The sequence below is a fragment of the Nestor notabilis genome, unplaced genomic scaffold (genome assembly GCF_000696875.1).
Source record: "Nestor notabilis isolate BGI_N333 unplaced genomic scaffold, ASM69687v1 scaffold17751, whole genome shotgun sequence".
Taxonomy (NCBI): domain Eukaryota; kingdom Metazoa; phylum Chordata; class Aves; order Psittaciformes; family Psittacidae; genus Nestor; species Nestor notabilis.
In genome coordinates this window covers 33,358-56,000 of record NW_009914414.1, presented here as the reverse complement: position 1 = coordinate 56,000, position 22,643 = coordinate 33,358, and the positions used below count along the sequence as shown (strand labels likewise).

Below are 22,643 nucleotides of genomic sequence, written 5' to 3'. Positions count from 1 at the left end.
AGAAAGAAATTAGGGGTTATTTAGTTGTCAGGGAGACATATTTACATAAAGTTATTATGCTGGGATGAAATTGGATACAGACTATACTGCATGAGGAATGAGGAATGCTTTGAAACGTTTGCAACACAGAGCTATTGAGACAGACACTGTCCCAGACCAGTCACCTGGGATTAAACTGCAGCTCAGTCCCATCTCTTAATTGCAGATTTTTTTCAGACACCAGAAATATTGTCTTTGGCTGAGCGAGGGGAATCAAGACAGCTGCTGGCTCTCCTCTAGTGACCAGGAAGACTTTCTAGAGATGCAGGATGCCCCTGGGGTGGGGAGCTTGGCTCATCTCTTGTTAAGCATCCTTCCACCTCTTTTTCTAATGAGACGCACGCATAAATGGTTCCTGGTTTATGTGTGCATGCGTATTTGTGGAGTGTGGCTCTAGCCAGAGGCCTAAGTGGAAAAGGCAGAAGCTAGAGAGTCACAGAATTGAATCTTTTCTGAGGGTTTATAACACAAAGAGAGGCTACAACCATAGCTGACACCTCTTCCCCATGCAGTTACCTGTGCTAGTGCTTTGTATCCAGTGGTTCCCTCAACACCTCAGTAGGGACGGTTAGCATCCTTTGGCCTCTTCAGCTGCACCTTCAGCCTCTTCATGCCAATTTGGAAGCCGTTCATAGCCTGGATAGCAGCTTGGGCACTGGCAGGATTGTCAAAACTCACAAAACCTGTTAAAACATGAGGCAAGGCAGGGGGCTTAATGATCTGAAGGGAGCCAAGGCAAGTACATGCAACGACCACTGAGAATGAACATGGGGAAGGGGTGAGGGTGGTGGGAGGGAGGGATAAAGCAGGGAGGAGGGTGGGCAGGAGAGTGAGGAGAGGATGGTTGCCAATGGGGAACAAAGGATAGGAGGGGTTGTTACAGATCAGTGTCCCAGGATGTAGTGCTGGTCTGAGTGCCAGCTTGGACACAAGACTACGTGAAACACAAGGATCCAAATATTGGTGCCACAGTACCAGAACACACAAGATTTGGGTCACCTTTGAGCTGGGGTGTCAGCAGACATGATGCATGGTCTCAAGGAGCTCTGTCTTGCTCTTTTCCCTCCATCATGACTGGGGTAAATCTCTATGCCCTCCTTCACTCACCAGCATAACCTTTCCTTTGCCTCCCAATACTAACGATGAAGGGAATCTGACACACCTACTGCTATGTCTTTATTATGGCAATATAAGTAAAATGTGAATTTAATAAGTTCTCCATTATGGTGTTCATTGGCATGAATAGTTTGATTGTTGGCCACTTAAGCACTATGAGGAGGTTTATTAACTGGCAATTTCTTCAGACTTTATGTTGACTCTGCAGTTGAGAAAGATGAACACTGCTGTTTTCCTAACATGGTTTCCATAAGTACTTTCATACCCTGACAGCAAATCATCCAATCAGCCATGGAGTGTACCCAGCAGTAGAAACACATATAGTGACTGAATATTGTACCTACAGGCCACCTGAAATGAAATTCTTCGTCTCAATGGAAGACTTGCTCTCTGGGGATCAGAAAAGCCAAGAAAGGTCAGAACCATGCAGGTTGCAATGCATCCAACGCATGCAGCTTTGGGAAGGGTGTTTGGTTTGTTCCTTTTTTGTTTGTTTGGGGGAGGGGGGTGTTATGTTTTTTCCCCCCTATGTTAGCTCCACAAAAAGGCCTCATTTGGCCAGACTGTATACAACTTCAGCTGGAGTGACCATGGGTCTGAGATATTAGTGAGGCAGGGGGGCATCACATTGTAAGAATTGCCTCTTCTACCTTGCCAGACATGTCCCTGTGTTCAACAGTATTTTTGAGCACAAACCCTGGTAAGACTAGCCTAGACCAGCCTGCACTCCAGACAAAGCCATCTGTTTTCCCACCCCTGCAAAGCTCTGGCAGCACAAATCAACCCTAGGAACCCACTGTGTCTCAACAGATAGGCTGAAATGAAAAGACAGTTTGAGAGCCCTTCAAAAAGCTAATGCTGAGCATTTGCTGCCAGGTATACACCTGCTCCAGACAACAGCACCGGGCATGGCTTACAGCCTTGGGCTGTACTGTGAATGCATTCAGCAGCACCTCCTCCAGCACCTTCTTCATGGTCTAGTTCCTCCTAGTCTCACAGATGACACAGGGTAGCTTCCATTTGCAAACGACATGCATACACACCTCTCACTCTTGCATTAAAGCTGTGCTCTGCCTCTGGCTAATAGCATAAGTTTATGAGAAATCATAAAACTTATGGTCCCAGCCTCAAAGTGAGACAAAAAGGTTTACTGAGTATGGCAAATGTGGCTTTAAAAAGGAGGCCATGGAATAAACAGGCATTCCTCTTTGTCCTCTCCTCTTGAAGCCAAGGCTCCAAGTAATTGGCTGTCCATGCGACTTTCCTGCCAACCACCTGGATGAGGAGGTACCAACACTGCAGCTTGAAGACCTGAGCAAAAGAGTTGCTCAAGCCTCGCAAGCACCCATCAATCTCCAGACAGAAAACTGGAGAGTTGTTGTGAGTAATGAGCTGTAGTATTATTCAATGGCAATGGATCTGCTTTTGCAATCACTTATTATCCAGTAAGCACCTGGTAATGTTCCCAGTGTACAATTGACTGCTGAATAATCTGTTAGTCAAAAACATCCTATGACTTGATTTCAGCAAAGGAATAAACTAAACACCTCCTGATTTCACTTGAGTTGATTCAGTCTTTCAATACTGCTCAAAGCTTGCTTGTAAATGTTTTACTTCAGCTTCAACTTGAAATTTGCTGTCTACCTATACCACATCTTTCAATATAGGATGTAGTGAAAACCAGTTCTTTTTAAAATCACCTCTGGATTATTAATACTCCTTTCCAAGACCTATCAGCCACATCTATAACAGTAAACTAAAGCTCTGCCAGGGAAGTTCAGAGAAACTGGAACCTAATCATCTGTACCACTGAATTTTTAGAAAGGTCCTTGGCATAGTTTTGGCGTGTGCCTAACTTCATACAATTCCTGGACTAAGTCTAACCATTAACAAAGAACAGAGGCTGCTTTCAGTAGCTGGCTTGGATGTGGACATGATATTCTGGAAAGTATGAGAATTTAATAGTTCGGGTGTGGGCCACCCTGTGCCAGCTGGCCCCAAAGCTAGGGGAAAGTGCCAGGTATGTTTACTTTACTAATACATACATGGCTATCAAATATCAAAGCCAAGCTGGCTGCAGCTGGATAATTGCTTATATCATGTCTATAGGGAACCTTGCTTGCCTGGGAACTTTGATTTCTACACTTCTATTTCTACAGGTCCTGTTGCAAGGTACCTCCTACTGACTAAATGTGCACAACTAGAGTGTGTCTACATGTGCTTCCATCTGAGAGCAAGTCACCTTGGGATCCCCAAATAGTGAGTGTAAGTCTAGCCAATATAGTCAGCGAAGTACAGAATATAAAGTAGCTGAGCAGCTGCTCTAGGTTTTATGGCACACCCTTTCTGAAATATTCTAATAAATGTTATATACACATTTTAAAAGACAAAGTGAATCCAGACTTTTCATACAAGCTCACCTTTTGGACATGTACAAGGAAGAAGTCAGTGGCAGTGCTGGAGTAGTGGTTAGATGTGATGATCTTCAAGGTCTTTTCCAACCTACTTGATTCTATGGTTCTATGATTTCTTTCTTTTTTCAGAACACTCCTAGATGTGTCTAAATGAACAAAGTTCCACTGGCTGTGTAGCAAGGACCAGTGCTGACTGCAATGAAGGCTGGCAACTAGCTTAAAACTATCGTGGGATTTACATGGTTCTGTAGTTGGGACTGGCGTCTCAAGGTAGTAGTATATAGTTAATTGAATAATGCCCAGGTGAGTCACTCCTCAAAATTTTGTTAATTACTGAATCAAACTCCTAATGAAAGAAAATCCTACCAGAAATGCTGCCAAGTATGATGGAAATCCACTTTTGACAAGACTGGATATTTAGTTGGGTGATGAGCCCTAGTGCTGGGATGCTGGTACAATTGTACCTTTGCAAGAACCTTGCCTTTATATAAGCTCGCAAAGCTAAACTAGTTTTTATTATCACTTTGCTTTCAAGATGGAATTCTAAGGCCATTTCCTCACACTGCAAAGCTGTAAATAATACAGCATTTTAACAAATGGGACTAATAAGAGAGATCAGAAGTGCATTCGCTCACTATATTTCATTTGGACCAGATAATGAAGCCGGGAGTTGTACTCTGATGTTATTGGTATTAGTTACCTATGGATTAGGGCCAGATTTGGATTTTTTAGGCTTTTTTCTCCTTAGTTGTCCTGATATCCACTGCTATAATATAAAATCTCCACTAGCTAGATGCTGAAGTTTGGGGGGCTGGGGTGCAAGGACAAACGTCAATAGTTGTGCATCTTTTTTGTGAGCACATCCTAGGGACAGAGCAGCTAATTCCTGTAGCTTCATTATACCATTTAAGTTTCAGGGAGCTTGACATGCTCAGATGATGTTGGTGCATTTGGCTCTCCATCTTTTTGCTATTTATGTGGAGCTGTATTTCATATTGTTTTAGGTATTTGTATGGACTCCAAAAAGAAGAGAAGTTATGCCTTGATCTGAGACTTGGGATGTCACAGTGATAAGGATAGGCAGATAGACAGACAGACAAGCCGTGCTGACTATTTCATATTCCTTTCTCTTTTCAGGTCAAATATCTACTGGTGTATTATATGTCTTTGTCGTTGTGATGTGCACTATTGGCAGTTATCCATTTTTGTTTCTCCATGTCAAAGTCAGCCATGTTAATGGTGCTATGCCAGCTTAAACATGTATGGCAAGGATCAGAATGTATACAGTGTGAAAATAGCTTCAATAGTTGCTTTCTGAACGGCTTTAAGGTTTGAGTCCATGAGTATAGGGCTCAATGCATTTTGATAGTATTACTGTTACTCAAGAAGTTATCTGTGTTTTGAACACTGCCCCTGCATTGTCATCTACCTCTTGAAGGACAAAAGAGAAAGGGAGAGGTTAAAAAGCTTGAAGCTGTTCCTGTGCATCAGTTAATTAATAATCAGAGAAATATATGTTCTGGTCTGAAGATGGTTGGTAGGAGGACAGGATATTGTGATAAATCTATTTTATGGGGGGGATGTTGGGTTTTTTTTCTCTCCACCCTGGGATTATGTAAAAAGGCTGTTCTAATAAATGATTTATCAGAGCAGCAAAGAATGAAGAAATCTGCTAGGACTGCAGTTCTGGGTCTCTAATCTTCCTGATTCTGCACAGCACCTTCCAGGAGGATACTGATGTTGGAGTCCATGACTTCTGCTCTGTTCTTTTCCTGCATGATGTGTAAATGATTAGTGAGCAGAAACTGGGGTAGCATCTTGGAGGGTGCTTTCTCCCCATTTCTCCCACAGGAAGTCTTGGTCATGGGGCATACTGAGGGAGCTGCAGGCCCTTCTTATGACACCAACATGATCAACAATGGCTTTATAGAATCAAAGTAAACTGTAACTAAGTAACTGATATTACTCAAGGGCTGTTTTTCTGTTTTTAGTCAGCTGAGATGATAAAGGAGGGAATTAACAATCTATCTCAGAGTGAATTCGAAGACTATTTTGCAACTGTAAACTTTCCATTCACAGTAAGTAGTGTCTCTGCATGGACATGAATTAGTCTGTGCACTAAGTGCAGTCCTGAATGAGTACATCGTTAAGTTCCCATGGATCCCTAATTGGTCTTTCTGAGTTTGCTGTTTCTCTTTGCATGCAGCAAGGAGAATTAGCGGTTAATGTGCAAAACAGCCTTTTTGATGGTCTGCTACCAGGTTGGAATAACGTGTTGCCTCTCTTCAGCAGAGAGGCAACATGTTCTCTTCATCCAGCTTTCCTCTGGATGGAGCCCAGTGCTTGGTAACTACATTGAGAATTCCCTAAATCAGAAGTCAAGACCACAGTGGATGACAGGTCCAGACACAAGCTTTTGATCCAGAGTCCTGAACTGGGGGGCAGATGGTCCTACAGCAGATCCACTCATGTAGCTAGGCTGATCTCAGGCAATGGAAAGGAAAAGAGCAACCTCAAAGAAACTTTTAGCTTGTCTTAAAACTAAGAAGAGTTACTTGATTCATGTTCCAGATACTTGCTGCATAACACTACCACCTCAGAGAAGCACTTTGCAAGAGGTTGCAACAGAAACAAATAGACATCAATGCCTACTAATTTTTTTTTAGGCCAGAGATATATTTTTTTTGTTCTGTCAATGTATTTGCATGGCTGCCATGAGGGATCTTTCTTGGCACTTCTTGTTCCTCCAGTTATCAAAGTCACTAGCTAAGGAGAAGGTCTCATTCTTCTGAATTTTTCCCTCTTGTCATTCAACCCACGTTCATTTCACTTGAGGGAAATGAGAATAACAGAAAAGCAAGGATCTTCTTGTCAGCCTGTGGAAGGCAAATTCCCATGTGGTGAAAGAGAAGAAATGTCATGCACAAGGGCTGGATATTAGCACAGGAGAAGTCCATGCCTCTTGTTTCCCTTGCATTTGAAATGCTGCTACTCAGGACATAAGAGGGGACCTTGGCCAGAGTACTAAGATGGAGAAAGCTGCTGAGAGGACTGGAAACTGGTTATAACTCTTTCCCTAAAACATTTGAGTTATTAATTAAGGAGTTTGTTATTAATATAATAAGTTACTAATATAACTGTCCCGTTAGTGCATGGCTTCCTTGCTTTTGTTGCTAACTAGTGAAGGGTGAGATCTAGGAACATAAGGGAGGCATTTTCTGCTGAGAGGACAATGATAAGGTGTTCAAATCACATGAGTCTTCTTTGCTCCCATCCTTGTTTCCCCATCAGGACCTGGCCACCTACTCCTCATGCCCTGCTACTTCAGTCCATTTCATTCCTAAGATGGCTTGTTTCTTTTACTCCATAGTTTGGGGTTTTTTTTAGTTATATCAAAGAATGGAAGTTTTGCTTTAATTGCCTTGCAAGGTCTTTACCTTGCTGTGTTCTTTACATGATGTACTAGCTGCTGTCTTGCAATTTTTTAGTGCTGTAAAGAATTTCAGGATACAATCTGTATGTAAGTAGCTCTATAATGTATGTGTGCATTGGAAGGTATTGTATTGTAAGGTGATTTATGGGTACTGGAATACTCAATAAAGTAGTATGTCTGCAGATCTAGGGCATAACACTTCAGCTGTTTTCCAGTGTCTAATAGGGTTGTATGACTTTTTGGAATATTTAACTTCCCACTGATGTTTAATCGTGTCCAGGCAAAATCCATCCATCCATCTGTCCATCCATCCACCCATTTTTTTAATGTATGAACAGTCAGTAACTGGTAACTGTGTTAAACAACTATTATTAAACATTTTACATCTGTAGGATGAGATAACTGGAACTTTAGACTATTCAAAGAATTGGCTTAGAAATTTGCTGAACCATTAATGTTCATTTTAGAAATTTATGGAATATTAGAAAACCTTCAAAGTGTTACAGAAAAAAAAATCTATTATTAATTTTTAAGGATGTAAACTAGTTGACCTGGTAAACTTATTTAATCTTTCATAAGCCTAAGTAAGACTATGAAAATTTTGATATGAGATAATATGGCAAAGAATTAAAAGGTGTACGAGTAATCCAGTCACTGTGGTTTCATGGAAAATAACATCTATAAAATGAAACTGATTGCATGAAATTACAAGTTTGGTTAATATAGTAGGTATTCTTACAGTATACTTAAAATTTTCTGAAGTATTTCAACCATTCTTCATAGAAAATGAAAGCAGCCCACATCAAACTTCTTAAAAATTTGATAATAGATCACAAAAAAAAAGAAAATTGTGACTTACAATATTGAGGAATTTCTAGTAGGCTCCTCCAGGAGCATGCTGAAAGCTCTGTGCTATTCAGTTTCTCTAGCATTAATCAGGATAAAGTAATTACAGGTAAAATTTGCCAATCATAGAAAAATGGTGAAGAAGTAAATTATGACAGTAATAAGTCATGTAGACCTGGGTCACTGTGGAGGATGGACTCAGTGTTCATTTTAATCCAACCAAATGCAAAATAAAATATGCACAGGAGAAATGAAGTGGGCCACTTGTAAGAAGGGGAGAGCTTCACTAGAGAACTGTGTTTCTAAGAAGAACATGGGTGTCATAATAACAGCCAAATATGAGCTCTTGGGATTATGCTGAAATACTCAGCACAGCCTTGGGATGAAGGCAGTCTGTGGGGAATATTCTCTGTAAGTAGGAAGGTGATGTTACCTCTGAGTATGGCTCAGGAAAAATCCTTAGTGGAATTCTGCACTTAGTTCTGGTGGTTTTAAGAATTATTCAGAGCTATAACGATAATTCTAGATCTGAAAAAGAAATGAGTTTATCGACGAGAAGTTTAAACAATCTTCTGACCATAGTCCATAGATGATAAATAATTTCTAATAGAACATGTTATTTTTTTTTAATATAGAAAAGAAGAAAGAGCTTGATGATTTCTTCTATATGGAAGCAGACGTTTGACAAATTTAAAATGGAAATAAGACACTGAGTCTGCATTTTTTAAATAGTGAAGGTAATTAACTATTTTGGAACATCTTGTTTAGCAGTAGGGGTGGAGCACCTATCAAATGAAATCTTGATTAAGAGATTTTCCAAAAGGGATGGTATGATTCAAGCAGAAGGTTTGAACCTGTCACATGAGCAGAGGTATCTGGCATATGTTATTTTAGAGTTCAGTCCAAAGGATCAGAACGGTCCCTTCTGATCCTGCAAATCTGTCTGTCTATTGTTCATTTCACATTTCAGATATTTGGAAAATCAATTCTTGCCTACTAATCTGGCATGGACTCCAGTAACAGTCATGATAGAGGTGACAATTGATGTTAATGCCTTATAATAAATGGTCCCAAAGTGTGGGCTGCAGACCACTGAGACAGCTGACTGGTACTCGTTCTTCATCTTGCTTCCAACTGAGACAAACTGAACAGATGGGAAGGAGAGATTAAATGAAGAGTGAAAGTAGATGGCATGATTAACTTTCTCTAAAGGTCAGAACACCCAGTGCAGAAGGTAGCTTGATATACTCAAGCATCTTCCTTATGTCACCTTCCCATCTTCCCATGCATCAAACTACTTCTATAGGTTAAGGCAGGGTGAGCTAGAGTGTGCAGAGAAGTGGTGCCTGTTACTGTGCACTGACAGCCTGAAGTTTTCCAGATAGAGCTTCAGAGAAGCAGTATCTTCTCTGGAGAAGGTTGAAGGCTGTAGATGCTGACCCTGAATATGGTGATTCAAGCCAAGAAGGACTTTTCTTCCTATGAGCGTTGTCTTTTACAATCTGATTGGTTATAGGTTTTTTTTCGTTTTGGTTTTGGTGGGGGTTTTTTGTTTGCTTGTTTGTTTGTTTTCATACAGAAATTACTGTCATGACTTACATTGAAAGTACAAGACAGAGTCAAGATTAGACTAGAATTTTTACAGTTTAAATTACTGTATGGTCAGACCTAAGGTTTTGATTCATATGTACATCTGGAACCAGGACACCTGATCAATAACAGCTTTTTCTAAAAAGATATAGAACCAGTAACAGTCTGATATAGAAAATCACAACAGGTTTCTCATCCTGAGAATTGAGCTAACACTGAAACTTCATATTTTCCTTTAAACAGGGCTTGTTTAAAGGATGAGCAACTATTTGTCTGACTCTGTGGGCCATGGCTCTGCCTGTTCTGCTAAATAGGAGTTGAAGTCGTTCAATAAATAAGTCTAATAGGTGAAGGATCTCAGGCTTCAGCCATTCTTTGGAGACCCCATGAATCAAACATTGGACCAACATACATACATGTGTGCGGTGGACAAGAAGCATAGTGGTTGTTCTAAAGAAAGTATAATGTTCCAACCTACATGATGGTGATGGTCTTCCTTACAAGGAACAAACTAGCCAGTGAGGAATTACTTATAGATAAATGAACGGTATTTGGTCTTCCTTGAATTATGATTAGAACTGAAGCAATTTCCTACCTGCTTTCAGAAATGGAAGGAACTCTTCTTAACTTGCATTCTGAACCTTCCTTGTAAATATTTGATATCATCATGGGTCAATATAAGGTTTATGGGGAAAGTACATGGTTGGAAAAAGCAGATGAACTTTCGATGAGACAAGTCCATCTCTTTGCCAGTGTAAAACCAGAAGCAAAGAATGAACTTAGTATGTTTTTTAAACAAGTTAGGAGTGGGATTTAAGTAAGTGCTCTGTAAAGGATGCACTGAAAATGCTGCTAAATCAAGATGAAGACAATTCATATGTTGTTTTTGTTGAGCTGTGTAATATAAATAAGATGAAAATAACTACTGAAGCTCCCACCAGCCATGTCACAACCTATTTCTTATCTTAATATATCTGATCCCAGGTTCCCTCTTGGACAACACTCAATTTGTGCTTCTTGAAAGAAGCCATGTATGAACACTTCAGCTACAGAAATGTCTGGTTGTCCTTCTTGGTCTATAAGAGACAAGCATCATAAAAGGTGACCTTCTTTTTGGTAATATTTTATAGTGGGAAAGTAAATTCTTTCCTGGACTAATCAAGGAATAAACAAACAAACCATCCACAAAACCCATCAAGGAAACTAATAATGAAGATGCACTGTGACTTGTACTGGTGACTAGTAACTACTTTTTGTCAGTTCTTTCATGTCTTGGAAAATCTCTGAAATAGATCTATTTTTGGTGTGGCAAAGTACAGAATCTCCCCACTTTGCTCCAGATGCTCATTGCTTAGATGGATGACTAACCACTTCTCCCCTTTATGTTGTGGCACAACTGATACCTCATTATGGGTAGGTTGAGGCAACCCAATACATATTGAAAGACTTGAAGCTTCTCTTGTGGGATGGTCTGGAAGTTTCTGTTCAGAAGCCAGAAATAGTGATGAATAGTTTTTGGCCATGTTTTTCAAACCAATACCTATCTTTCTATAAAAGCCACTGTATGAAAACCAGCTAACAAAACTAAATGTGAAAAGAACTTCCTATACGTGGTGAGTCATTAGAAAAGAAAATGAAAGATAAAATTTCCTATTTATTCCAGGAGATTGTGAACTGACACTGAACTATGCTGCGTACCAAAAAGGAGAAAGGAAAGGGTTAGACAAATACATTTTGAGCTGGAAGGTAGCATACTGTTCCAAATCTAACCAGCTGTTACATCTGTGGTCCTTTCAGCATGAATGTTTTCAACTACCCACAATAGACAGGGAAATGATTAGCTAGGTTCTTCTGTTATCAACATCAATGGGAATGAAACACCTTCATATTACAGTGTGGGTGTTGATAAATTCCTGTGGCTCTGCCAGCGGAGCAGTCAAAAGCATATCCTGAATCCTTCAAAAGAGTATTTTGAATCCTGGAGATTTCCATGAACTTCTGCAGTCCCTCAGAAGAGTTACATTTAGTTTATGGGACTTGAATCATATCGCAGATTGACTAAATCTTGATCAAATTCTGATTTCTGGACCCATGCCCAATGACCCATCTGAACTCTTGATCCACCCGTGGGTGGGAGATGGGAAATTTAACTTCTGATTTAGTTACTGAAATAGAGGAGAGTAGAAATATTGCTGGAAAAAAAACATTTATGAAAATGCCTTTCATAAGAAAAACTGAAGACCTGAGAAAGACTGCGACAGAGTTCTTAATATGAAGGGATGGGGTGAAAATATGAGTTGCCCCCCCAAAAGTGGCTCTTGCATTGATTCCTAAAATCAAGTAGCAAAAACTATTTTCTTGTAAGCATTTTTAAAAGCCCAATAACATAATAATCCTCCTGGAGCCTGTTCAGCCATGTCAGGAGATCCACAATAACAAAGGTAAATACTTTAGAATTTCTGAATATCCTTCTAGACAAGGATTTTAAAGGGTCATTATAGATCTACCTTTAGAAGAATCATACAATTTCGCCTTTAAATGGTCAGAACACAGTCAGATTTGAAGGTCATGCTGCCAGAAAGGGAGGAAGTCTGTTGCCTGTGAAGTAGCTGAAGACAGTAGCAGCTCTTGTATGTGAGATGCACTTCTTGCCTTTTATAACAATAAACATGCCTGGCTGAATATTCAGGCACTGGAGGTCAGCTGGTGAAATGGTCATAGTCCCACTGTCTCTAGGTTTTCCATGGGTTACATCACTGAGGATGTCATTAGAGATGCACCTGGCCTGCAAGGAAGACCGACAACACCCTGAACTCTATTAACAAAAGCACAGCCAGTCAATTAGTGAAGTGACTACTGGTCTCTACTCAGCACTCATTAGGTCACACCTGGACATCTAGTTTTGGATATCACTTCTCCGCAGCATAGGAAACATGGTGACAAAGTGGAGTGAGGGCCATCACATCACAGGACCATCAGGATGGACAAGGTCTGGAGCACTGTGAGAGCAAGGAGACTGAGATAGTCTCTTCACATCAAGGGAGTTCAGGTTGGACACAAGGAAAAGGTTCTTCACTTCACTGAGAGGGTGGTCAGTCCATGGACCAAACTCTCTAAGGAAGTGTTCATGGCACCAAGCCTGTTACAAGTAACATCTGGATTAGCATCATATGGATTAGTTTCAGGTAGGACTGTGAGGAGCAAGGAGTTGGACTTGATGATTCCAGCTCAAGATATTCTATGATTCACAAATTGAAAACAGAGGGGTCCAGACTGGACATAAGGAAAAGCTTTTCCACCTTGAAGGCTAGCAAGCATTGAAGCAGGTTGCCAAAATTCAAACCACTTGCTCAGTTGCTTTCATTTTTTTTAGTAACTTGCAGACATACTTGTAATGCAGAAGTATATATAGGATGTACATAATGCAAACACCTATACATATGTGACATATTACAGGTCAAGAGTGGGGAGAGTGGAGATGATCTGAATTTAGTTGGGGATTTGAGATAGATGAAAACATATGGTTAAGAAAGGAAATCTATTTTTATGGGGATCTGCAAGTTGCCATCCGAATTACGACCTTTGAAGATGCCAATATATTCTATCTGAAGATGTTAATCTCATTTGGGGATTGTTTTTTATGCTGGTGTGCTTACTTGAAAAAGGAAGATATCACATGCACCAGTATATTAAAACAATGCTAAGGTTGCAAATTGAAGCACTAGAGTTAGAAATGCAAGAAATTATGTTACCTATAAAATTTTAATTCTGTATTGTTTTGTATATGCATTAAGGCACTGCTTCTAACTACTCATTTCTGTATTTTTCTTCTTCACGGCATCCTTGTTTTAATTACTGTAGAGAATGAATAACATAACAGGGTGAGGAAAATGGCAATGTATCAGACTCGTTATTCCATGTGTTGGAATGTAGACAGTAAATAAGGCAAGGAAAGGATGGTTTGTAGTTGCATAACCAAATGCTGCCTTGAAGAACTGGAATTGATCCCTATTTCTACCATGACAATCATGATTTTGCTGGGTATATCATATGTCACAAAATTCCTTTAATAAAATATTCTAGGCTTTTTTATACTAGTAAATAAAATAGTGCAGGCTCTGAGTGCAAATTGTACATCATGGCTTGAATCTATATGACTAAACTCTTTTATCCCTTGAAAGAGACCTTATCTGTACTGCTGTCTAAGGACAGTCCTTGTTTCTTGCCACTGCTGAGCCATGCCCAAGAAATGTCCAGCCATGAGTTAATTGCCATGACCCAAATAGAGCCAATGGCACACAAATGTTAAAAGGATATGGGCAGTTATGGCACAGTGTTTGAGCAGATGTGTAAGGCCTCTTTAGTTTGCCAGAGAAGATGAAGCTTTACTTTGTGTTTCTCTTTTCTTGGTAATCAGTGTATGACCTCAGGTTTCACTGGCAGAAAAGTTGCTGCCTGAACCTGCATCTGGAGCAAACACAAGCACGGCATGCCCTGCATTGTGCTGAATACTTTTAGAAAGCAAGCAAACAGACTGATCAGGCTCATGGCATCTCAGATTAGTCACTCAAGTTTATTAAATAGTTCTGAATATCTTTCTATGCCTCATCACCCCCTTGGTGAAATGAAGACACCATGACCACTGTGAAAATGCTGTTACTTAACTCTGTGAACCTCTCAAATGCTCTGCTGGGAAGGACGTTAAGAAAACATATGAGGAAATAATAATAAATTCATATTCATAGCAGGGTTTGAATATTGTGCAGGAAGGAGGGCCTGAGGCCAAGCACAGAGCTGTGAGGATCTATTGAACAGATTCTCAGTTACTAGTTAGCTGACAGACTTCAAAATGCTGAAGAACAGTCCTGTGCAGTGAATGAGACAGGATAGATAGATGCAAAGAAGCTGAAGATAGGTATATGGGTGGAGGGATGGATGGTTGGATGGACTGATCCATTCTACAACTTGAATTCACCTTTCTTCAGAGAGATCTTGGGGCAAAGAAAATAAAACCAGATGTAATGGGTAACCAAAATGCTGTAGTGGGTCTGCAGTCTCACAAGAACAGCATGTGGTAAGTCTGCTCTCTACAGCTTAATCACCTTGAGTTCAGAAATGGGCCTGCCAATTGGAGGGGACATAATTTCTGACTTCTGAACAGAAACTTCTGGCCTGAATGAAAGTAGCACGAGAGACCCTCCTCTGTCACTTTTACACACGTGTGTGTTTGTGTTTGAAACAATCATAGCCTTGGAACACATATAGGACCCGCTGTATATGACTTGGGTTCACCTACTCTACCTAATGTCAAACGGTTTTTAGAGGATAGCAGCTGATAGCACACTGTGCAGACACACAAGGGACCAGCCAGGCTCTTTTACCAGGTCCCAGTGCTGATGGACTGATTTGAAGCCAGAGCATTAAGTTTTTAATCTCTTTAAAAAGTCTTTTAATTTAATTTTATTTTTTACCCCTCTCTTTTTTCTGGCGTTAACTCTTAACATCAGTCATTTCTATTAGTCACATAAATGGCCATTCTTCTTTTGAAGGTTCTTAAATGAGTGGCCACAAAGACCCTACAGTAATGAGTTTCTCCATCTAATCACCCCATAAGTAAAAACATTTAAAATGATTGTGTAAGCGTGCATGTGAGTAGGTACGTACAAACATATCCATAACCTGAAAATATTCTGGATGGACTCTGTCTATCACTTGTGTGGAGAGATGGATAGAACAGTGATAGACACATGGACAGACAGATAAATAGAAGACAGATTCTGATAACATATTCTTGTCTAATAAATTGTTAAGCTACAAAAGAAAGCAAAAGTCCCTGTGTACAATGTATAGATTTTCTTTACCGTGAGTTATTGGGAAAAGACAGCGCTGTCCCTTTAATGAGAGAGATGCAAACAGCTGTTCCTTATGCATACATGCTTGCTTGTTCTGGAAGTTTTGGTAAGTCAGTGCATAACTGACAGTTAGATTTATCTCCCCAATAAGCAGTCAACATTATAATAAAGGAAAAATGCTTTCAGTGCACCTTTGAGAGTGCATCAGAAATTAATCTAAACATCAAATTAATTACAGTTTGTAAATGAATAGTGGCTCACAGCCCTAATACTTCTCCCTCTCCTCCTCCTTCCTCTAAAACCTCCCCCAACCAACTGCAATGGCTGGCTGTGCTGTGCAGTGAGTTTGATGAACAGCTCCTTCCCTTTCTTACTCACACAACTCTTCCCTTATCAGCTGGAGAAGAGTCCTATCCTTACTCTGCAGAGCTGAAGTCTCAGAGCCTGGCTGCTTTGGAATGTGGAGTGTAGCAAATAATAAACTATAGTGCCTCCTTCCCCTTTCCTATGGGCACATTAAGCACCCCTCTAATGGTGTCCTCTTCCCCTTGCCTTACTTTCCAAGTAAGCTGGACACCTCATTAATCTCTCCTTGGCTGTCTGTCTGTGTCAGGTCCTTCCAAGTGGAGAGGAAGACAACAAACTAGTTCTGATCTGAACTGAAACATCCCAGGGGGCAGGCATACCTAATGCACCCGGAAAATTTTTCCCATATTGTCTCAACTCATGCACTCAAATTAGTGGCTTCTTCCATTACAACCTGAGTTTTGGTCCATAGCCTGTAGCTATTAGGGGATGACAATCTGACATTGTTCAGGCACCTGGAACTAAATGCATTGCCACCAGATCAAGCAAAGTAAAGAATATAGTCCAATTCGATGGGCTAAAGGGAGAAATGCCTAGGTAGTGACTTTTCTTAGGAAATTTGAAATCAGATTGAGAGTAAGAAGAAGAAAAAATCCAATTTGATCATAGTACTGGTAGCAGCCACCATCCAACTCTCTCCCATGCGCTTTCTCTTAATTCCTCTATTTGGTGTGAATCTTCCTATTTTACAAAAGAAGAATCAGAAAAGAAACCCTAAAAACCTTTGAGCTGATAAATAACTCTCCTTATCCATGGATCCTAAAGCCCTGTACAATGGAGTCATCATCCTGCTGCAAGAAGGGGAACCCAACGGCTAGGTTGATCCATGGTAGTTTACACGAGGCGGGTATTTCTTACCTTTATACCACCTTACTCCTGGACCAGCTCATTTCCCTGGATGAACTTAAGGAGAGTTTGTGGTTTTATTATTAAACGAGAAACTGCCAGCTTTGGCAGGGCATGTTGGAGACACATTGTGAGCAGGTGCTGAACAATATTTTTCTGATGTACCTCAGGGTCTGTTGTTCCACTCCTGTGTCTTATGGAGTGCTGCCAATGCACTTTAGACCTCATCTGCAATGTCCCCATTCCCAGGTCCTGCCTAGCTTTGCTGGTGTCCTAGTCCCCTGACGTTTCTTTCTTCATTCTGTTTCAGCTTCCAGGCTGAAACTCTGTAGTTCATCATGACCTGCCTGCTGCCTTGCATGTCCCACTCCACCTTTCAGCTACCACACTGCAGTCTTGAACTGTCAGTATGTTTTTAACACGATACAAGCTCTACCCATGCCTCAGCCATTGTCCTGAGCTTCAAGCCCTCCTGTGTCCAGTCCTCGTTCCTCACTGCATTTCTCACCTTTAATCTCTCTCCTTGGGCTCTGCTGTTTCTTTTCATAAGCTAGGAGCCAGAAGAATTTTGGTGGGGAATGGAAATATTTAATGACTAATGTTAATTAACTGCTATGTTAAAGTAATTAACTACTATGACTCTCATCAATTGTTGCTATTTTCTTTCTTTTGGCATCTTCAGAGAAGACTAGATGTTTTTCCAAATGAGGTGGCCAACTATCAACTTTCAAGTGGACTCCATACAGGCATCTGGAGTGAAACCCAGTGTTCATGTTCTACCAAAAGCCAAACAATATATTTCCTTTAGGCCTCATCAATATATTGTCCTAAGAAACCCCCACAGTGTGTAGTCAAAGCTAGAATACTCTGTGTTACTTTTAATGTGGGACATTTAAAAAAGGGTTGGTCATCCTTCTGCAGTGTGAAAGTCCATCTGGAATGCATAGAAAAGGAGAACATACAACAGTTGTGGTTGCTCACACCTGGGCTGTCAGACCATGTTGAGCTGAGTAGAGGGAAACCAGCTCTGTGGTGGTGTCTCTGTGGGCATAAGAGAGGTTCTTCACAGCCTCCCCATGGGGACAAGCTGAAGCTGCCACACCAGTGGGTATTAGGAACAGGCACATGCCAAGGAGACTCATGTGGGGATAAAGTAGGGGCATGGAGCAGAACTGTCCTGACAGTGTCTGCTGCTCCATGGCGTGCAAGGAGCCAGCAGACCCATGTGCTCACTGCTCTCAGAAAGGGGTGACTGGAGGAATGAATTTCCAAGTGCACTAGTAAAGCAATTCCACTAACTTTAATTTATCTACACACTATCTGACACCTTGGGGTAACTATTTGGCCTCTGCTGCTCCATCCACATCCTTGTTTTTCTAATTTCTGTCATGTCTTCCTAATTAATATTGCCCACACCTATGCTTTTCTCTCTCTTCTCTGTTAAAACATTTTCCTAGAACAAATCTGTCTCTGTATTTCACTAGCTTAATGTCTTCAAATATCTTTTTAAAACGTGTCTTGTGTGATAACAGGGAGTGCTCCTGAAATTAGGACTGTATTGTAGCATCACCCTAACACAGGTAGAGTTAGCCATGATTGGGCGGTGTGAAGATCATTCCTGTCACATTGACTACTTGCTTTAGCAGCCTTAACAGTGTCATTTTACTGGAATTTTGTGTTCCTTTTTGTTTGGGTTTTTTTGCCCTGTACACAAATGGGTCACATTTAAATTATTTGCACAGCTGGGAAGGGAATTATCATCAGAACCATTGAGACCAGCACATACTTATATTTCACATCCTCTGATATTTAGCATACCTACACACAGAAGAACTTACACACATGCAGTGGGAAAATGAGAGACCCAGTGCAGTCTCTGCCTTGCACAGAGACAAGCTCCAGAGTCCTGCAGAAGTTGGTGTTCAGGTTGTGGAACACTAAGCCTGCGTGCAAGACTTCCTAAACCAGTCTCCTGTGAGAATGAGAGTCACAGTCTTCAAGGAGTGTTTATGTGTGATTTTTCCCTGAGTGAGACAGTGATTCCTTGCTGCGGCCCTGCCATTTCACTGGAATGGACAGCATCTTCCAGTGGGAGAAACATGCTGGCTTGCCCTGGTTTCAGCTGGGATAGAGGTTACAGGTATCAGCTGGTCATTGGGTAAAGGCCTTGTGAGAGAGGAGAGAGAAAGGCAGAACAGTGAATAGCTGTGAAGGTGAAATTATTGAGTCTGAATATGAGAGGGTGGACAAGGCAGTGCCTGAGGAGAAAGGCAAGGACATGCCGATATGGTTGGTGTGATGGAAGCACAGGCCATGGAGATAGGGTGCTGGTGAGTGGGAAGACCACTCTGGTCTTGGACATGTTACAGGTGTGTCAGGATAGGGAAGGAAATAAAAGCCAGAGGTTTAAATATTGTAAAAGAAAATGAAGGATTCAGGTCTAGCCTGGATGTGTGCACACATCCAGGCTAGACCTAAAAGAAGAAAAGTTGAAGGCAAACCAGCAGAAGGAACGTTGAAGGCAAAGAAGCCTCCCAAATTAAATGAATTTTTTCTGTGAGAAGTCAGGGTTGTTTCTGAGCCAGTCTTACTACAGCAAGCTGTCCTACTGTGGAAAACAATAGACATATTTTGAGCACTTTCATATTTTATACATGAGATTGGTGTTTGCTGTAGCTTGCATTCCTTGCTGCTCCTTATGAGCCAGGAGGCAGCAGCCTCTGAATTGGGAAAGTCAAAAGCTTCATGACCATAGCCTGGTTTCTTCAGCACATGCAGGTGCTAGTTGTTCTCTGCAGGAGTATGGACTTCAGAAACCAGGACAAAGACTTGTGGCTGACAGTAGTAGCCAAAGGAGACAATTCTGAGCTGGAGATGCAGGGGAGAATTCAGAACCAAAGTCTTTTTTTGAGATGCTGTTGTACTGACTCACTCCATTTGGACCAGCTGCTTACAGCAGTTCAACAGTGAGACAAGATTAGCAAATGAAATACTTTCTGTTCCCGTGGAAAAAACCACGGTGACATTTTTCTCCATAGCATTTTTGAAGTTTGTCTAAAGCAGGACTTCTTGACAATTTCTCAACAACCTGGGGCTAGATTCTGTTATGGCAATTTACTTGGGATCTGCATAGCAGATACATTTTAAAAGGTCATATAATGGTGGAATATCTTTCTGGGGCCAGACAGAATTGTCCCCCCAGGCTACCATTTGGAGAGCTCTAGCTGGGTTAAAAAAAAAGTGAAACAGAATGCAAATGCTATGTTTTTACATGTTGAGATTGGGGAAATGTTTAAGCAGAAAAGGAAAGAGTTTTCTTACTTTCAAAGTTAATAAGGTCCCGTATTTCCTTTAGGAAAAGGTAATTTTACTTTTTATAATCGACTTTCTGAACAAAAAATTAGAATCATTGGTATTTTCAATGGACTTAGCAAAACAAATCAAAGGCCTGATTTTCTGTAATATACTCTACATTTTTACATTGCTTTAAAGTTGAGGGTGAGCTGGGTACAAGGGTTTGAAGAGCAGCGTGACATGCTACCTGTACTTCTGCTATTTCCATCCTTCTGGAGGTGGTGCACATGGCAGCATTGTCAACATGTTTGTAGCCTGCCCACAGCAGGCACTATTGGAAAGTAAGCTAAAGCCAGAGGGAACTGGGTCTTGAACCCTGGGACCCGAAACTGACTGGACTTGGATATTTGTGTGTCTAAAGCTAACACAGGGTGACTGAGATCCATTAGCAATCTCTAATTCCTGCTTTTGCATGCCTATGCAGTTAAATCAACACATCCAAAGAGCACCTTCTACTTTCAGGCTGGAATATCTCACCATTAGTTTTGGAGTTTACTTTGTCAAGCAAGCTGGTTAGTTTCTCCCAGTAAGACTCACTGTTAAGAGAAATCTCAGCTAAGATCCGTCAGTGCTATCCTTGTGAATCCCTGTAGCCTGAAAGCCTTTGAGCTAAGAGGAGATAAGGTGAATACTTGTCCAGAAGATACTATCCCTTACTCGACTTGGCTTCCAGCTCATTTCTCTGTTTACCTTTGGTCTTCCCACTTGTCAATATGTGGAGAACCAGGTCCAGTAGTGCCTTAAACATTTACGATAGGAATGGCATCTCATTGACAAAGGTCCAACTAGTGGTTATCCTTGAACTATCAGCTTTCAGCCACCTAGAGCTGTGCTTGTCTGCTCATCTTGTTATGAGGTTTTACATGGTTACATCTCTAAGAAGCAGGTAGGTGCTGGAGAGAATGTGGCTAACTCATAATATCTCACCTGAATTTCCCAACTGCATCTTCACAGAACCAAACTCTTTGTCCTTCATTCATCTAGTACATGAGAGGGCAGCAACCCGATGACTACTGGCTAAGGAGAACGCTGTGTCCCCTCACACTAGGTAACAGAGCTCTTTCAAACAAAGGGAAAAATAGCCTGCCCAGACACTCTATGGATGGGCAGGAGGAACTGTGGATGGTGAAGGGGCATGAAACACTTTTAAGTACTGTCTGACATGCACCATAGCTAGCAAGGGATGAGGTACAAATTTTGGGGGGTGAGCTGTCCAGGAGGGGAAAGGGGATGGCAGCATGGAAGGGAAGCATAGTGTGGAGACTGAGAGTGGCTTTAAAATCAGATGAAACTCCAATGGGTCTGAACTCTGGAAGTTTGCCTGAGAGACAGAGTCCAGATTAGCTGCAAGTAACACGAAAAGAAAAGCAATAGTGTGTCTGGCTGCATTTTTCAGGGAAGGTCTGCAACGAGATGGTGGAGAACCAGGAATTGCACATCCCAGTGGAAGGCACATTGATGAGGGAGATCCCCTGCCCACCAGGTGGGATGGGATCCAGTGCAACAGGGTCCCCATGCTGCTGCACTGCCAGAGGGGACCCTTTGCAGGAACACCTTCACAGACAGCAGGATCCTACTGAGACACCATGGACACAACACCACATGTCTGCTGGCTGGCTGATGCCTCCCATTGCGGGTGTATCTCAGGGTGTCCCTAGCTGGTGGCTTACAGGCAGCTGAGGCTATGCTCTTTCCAAGCTCCAGCTGGCAGAGTTGAGCCAGCAGCAGGGCCAGAGTTGTGTGAGCATGGTTCAGCTTTCACACTCAGCCTCTTAACATGGTCTATCAATCAGCTGAGGCACAGGGTTAGGTCAGTCTACCTGTATCTGCTGTGGTGCTGTCTGGGGTCCAGTAGGCTACCTGCAATCCACCAAGCAGCCATCCCCCAAGAAGACTAGGTTTTCAGCTGATGTTCAGCCATTGTCCCCTTGCAGTCTAATGCATCACAGGTGCTGGATAGCTGCCCTCACATCTCTGTCTTCCCTTAAATCCCATGGCCTGTTTTTCATTTTGTTTAGGTACAGAAATTCCTCTTCTGCCACATGCTCCCACTGCTGACCCTGTCAGCACTTCACCCTCCAGTCCCCTCCACTTTGCTCCAGACACTTTAGTCTTTTCTGTACCCTCCCCACCTCCCCTTCCAAGGGGAGTACATTTCCCACCCCATCACCAGCAGCCTCAGCAGCTTGCTCCTGGTGAGATGCCAGTCCTTCACTTGCATACAACTCTGAGCATGAGACAATTAGGAGAGAAAGAGGGAAGGGGGAAAGTATTGACAGGAGTAATTTGAGAGAAATCATAAAGCTTAAGCAGAAAGAAAGCAGTTTGAAAGGTAAAGTATTCAGAGAAAGCCCCTTCCTGGATGAATCTAATTGTTTTGTTATCTTTACCCACCAAAGCATTTACTTTGGTTTGTCGCCCGATCCACAAACACTTTCGAGGAGATGACATTACCGAAAGGCAGGAACATCTGCATCAGCTCAGCATCCCCAAACTCCTGGGGCAGATGGTAGATAAACAGGTTACAGCCCTCTGGTCCTATCAAGAGGAAAAGAAGACTCATGAATGGAGAGAAATAGGATATGAGAAATTACATGGTGATTTATGTTGTCATCCCCTCTCTCTGACAGATGAGGGGTCACCTCTAGGAATCAGTGTATAGACTCCCAGAGGAATGGACAAAACAGAAGACCAGCAGCTCCGAAAGTCACCCAGAGGCTATGCTAACTTCATTAGCCTTCCCAGAACAGACACCAGGATAAAACCCAGAGACAGAGGAATGCAGCA

The 22,643-nt window shown here is 41.6% G+C and overlaps 1 protein-coding gene across 1 annotated transcript in view; it reads right to left on the bottom strand.

The window, feature by feature from the left end:
* Nucleotides 1-594: 594 nt before the first annotated feature.
* CELF4 (CUGBP, Elav-like family member 4) overlaps nucleotides 595-22,643 on the bottom strand; it is a 46,960-nt gene continuing 24,911 nt past the window's right edge. The window contains exons 5-6 of the mRNA XM_010023654.1: nucleotides 22,311-22,394; nucleotides 595-722 (exon numbers count right to left, since the gene is read on the bottom strand). Of these exons, the coding sequence (XP_010021956.1) occupies nucleotides 595-722; nucleotides 22,311-22,394 (212 nt within the window). The remainder of the gene's footprint in view (nucleotides 723-22,310; nucleotides 22,395-22,643) is intronic.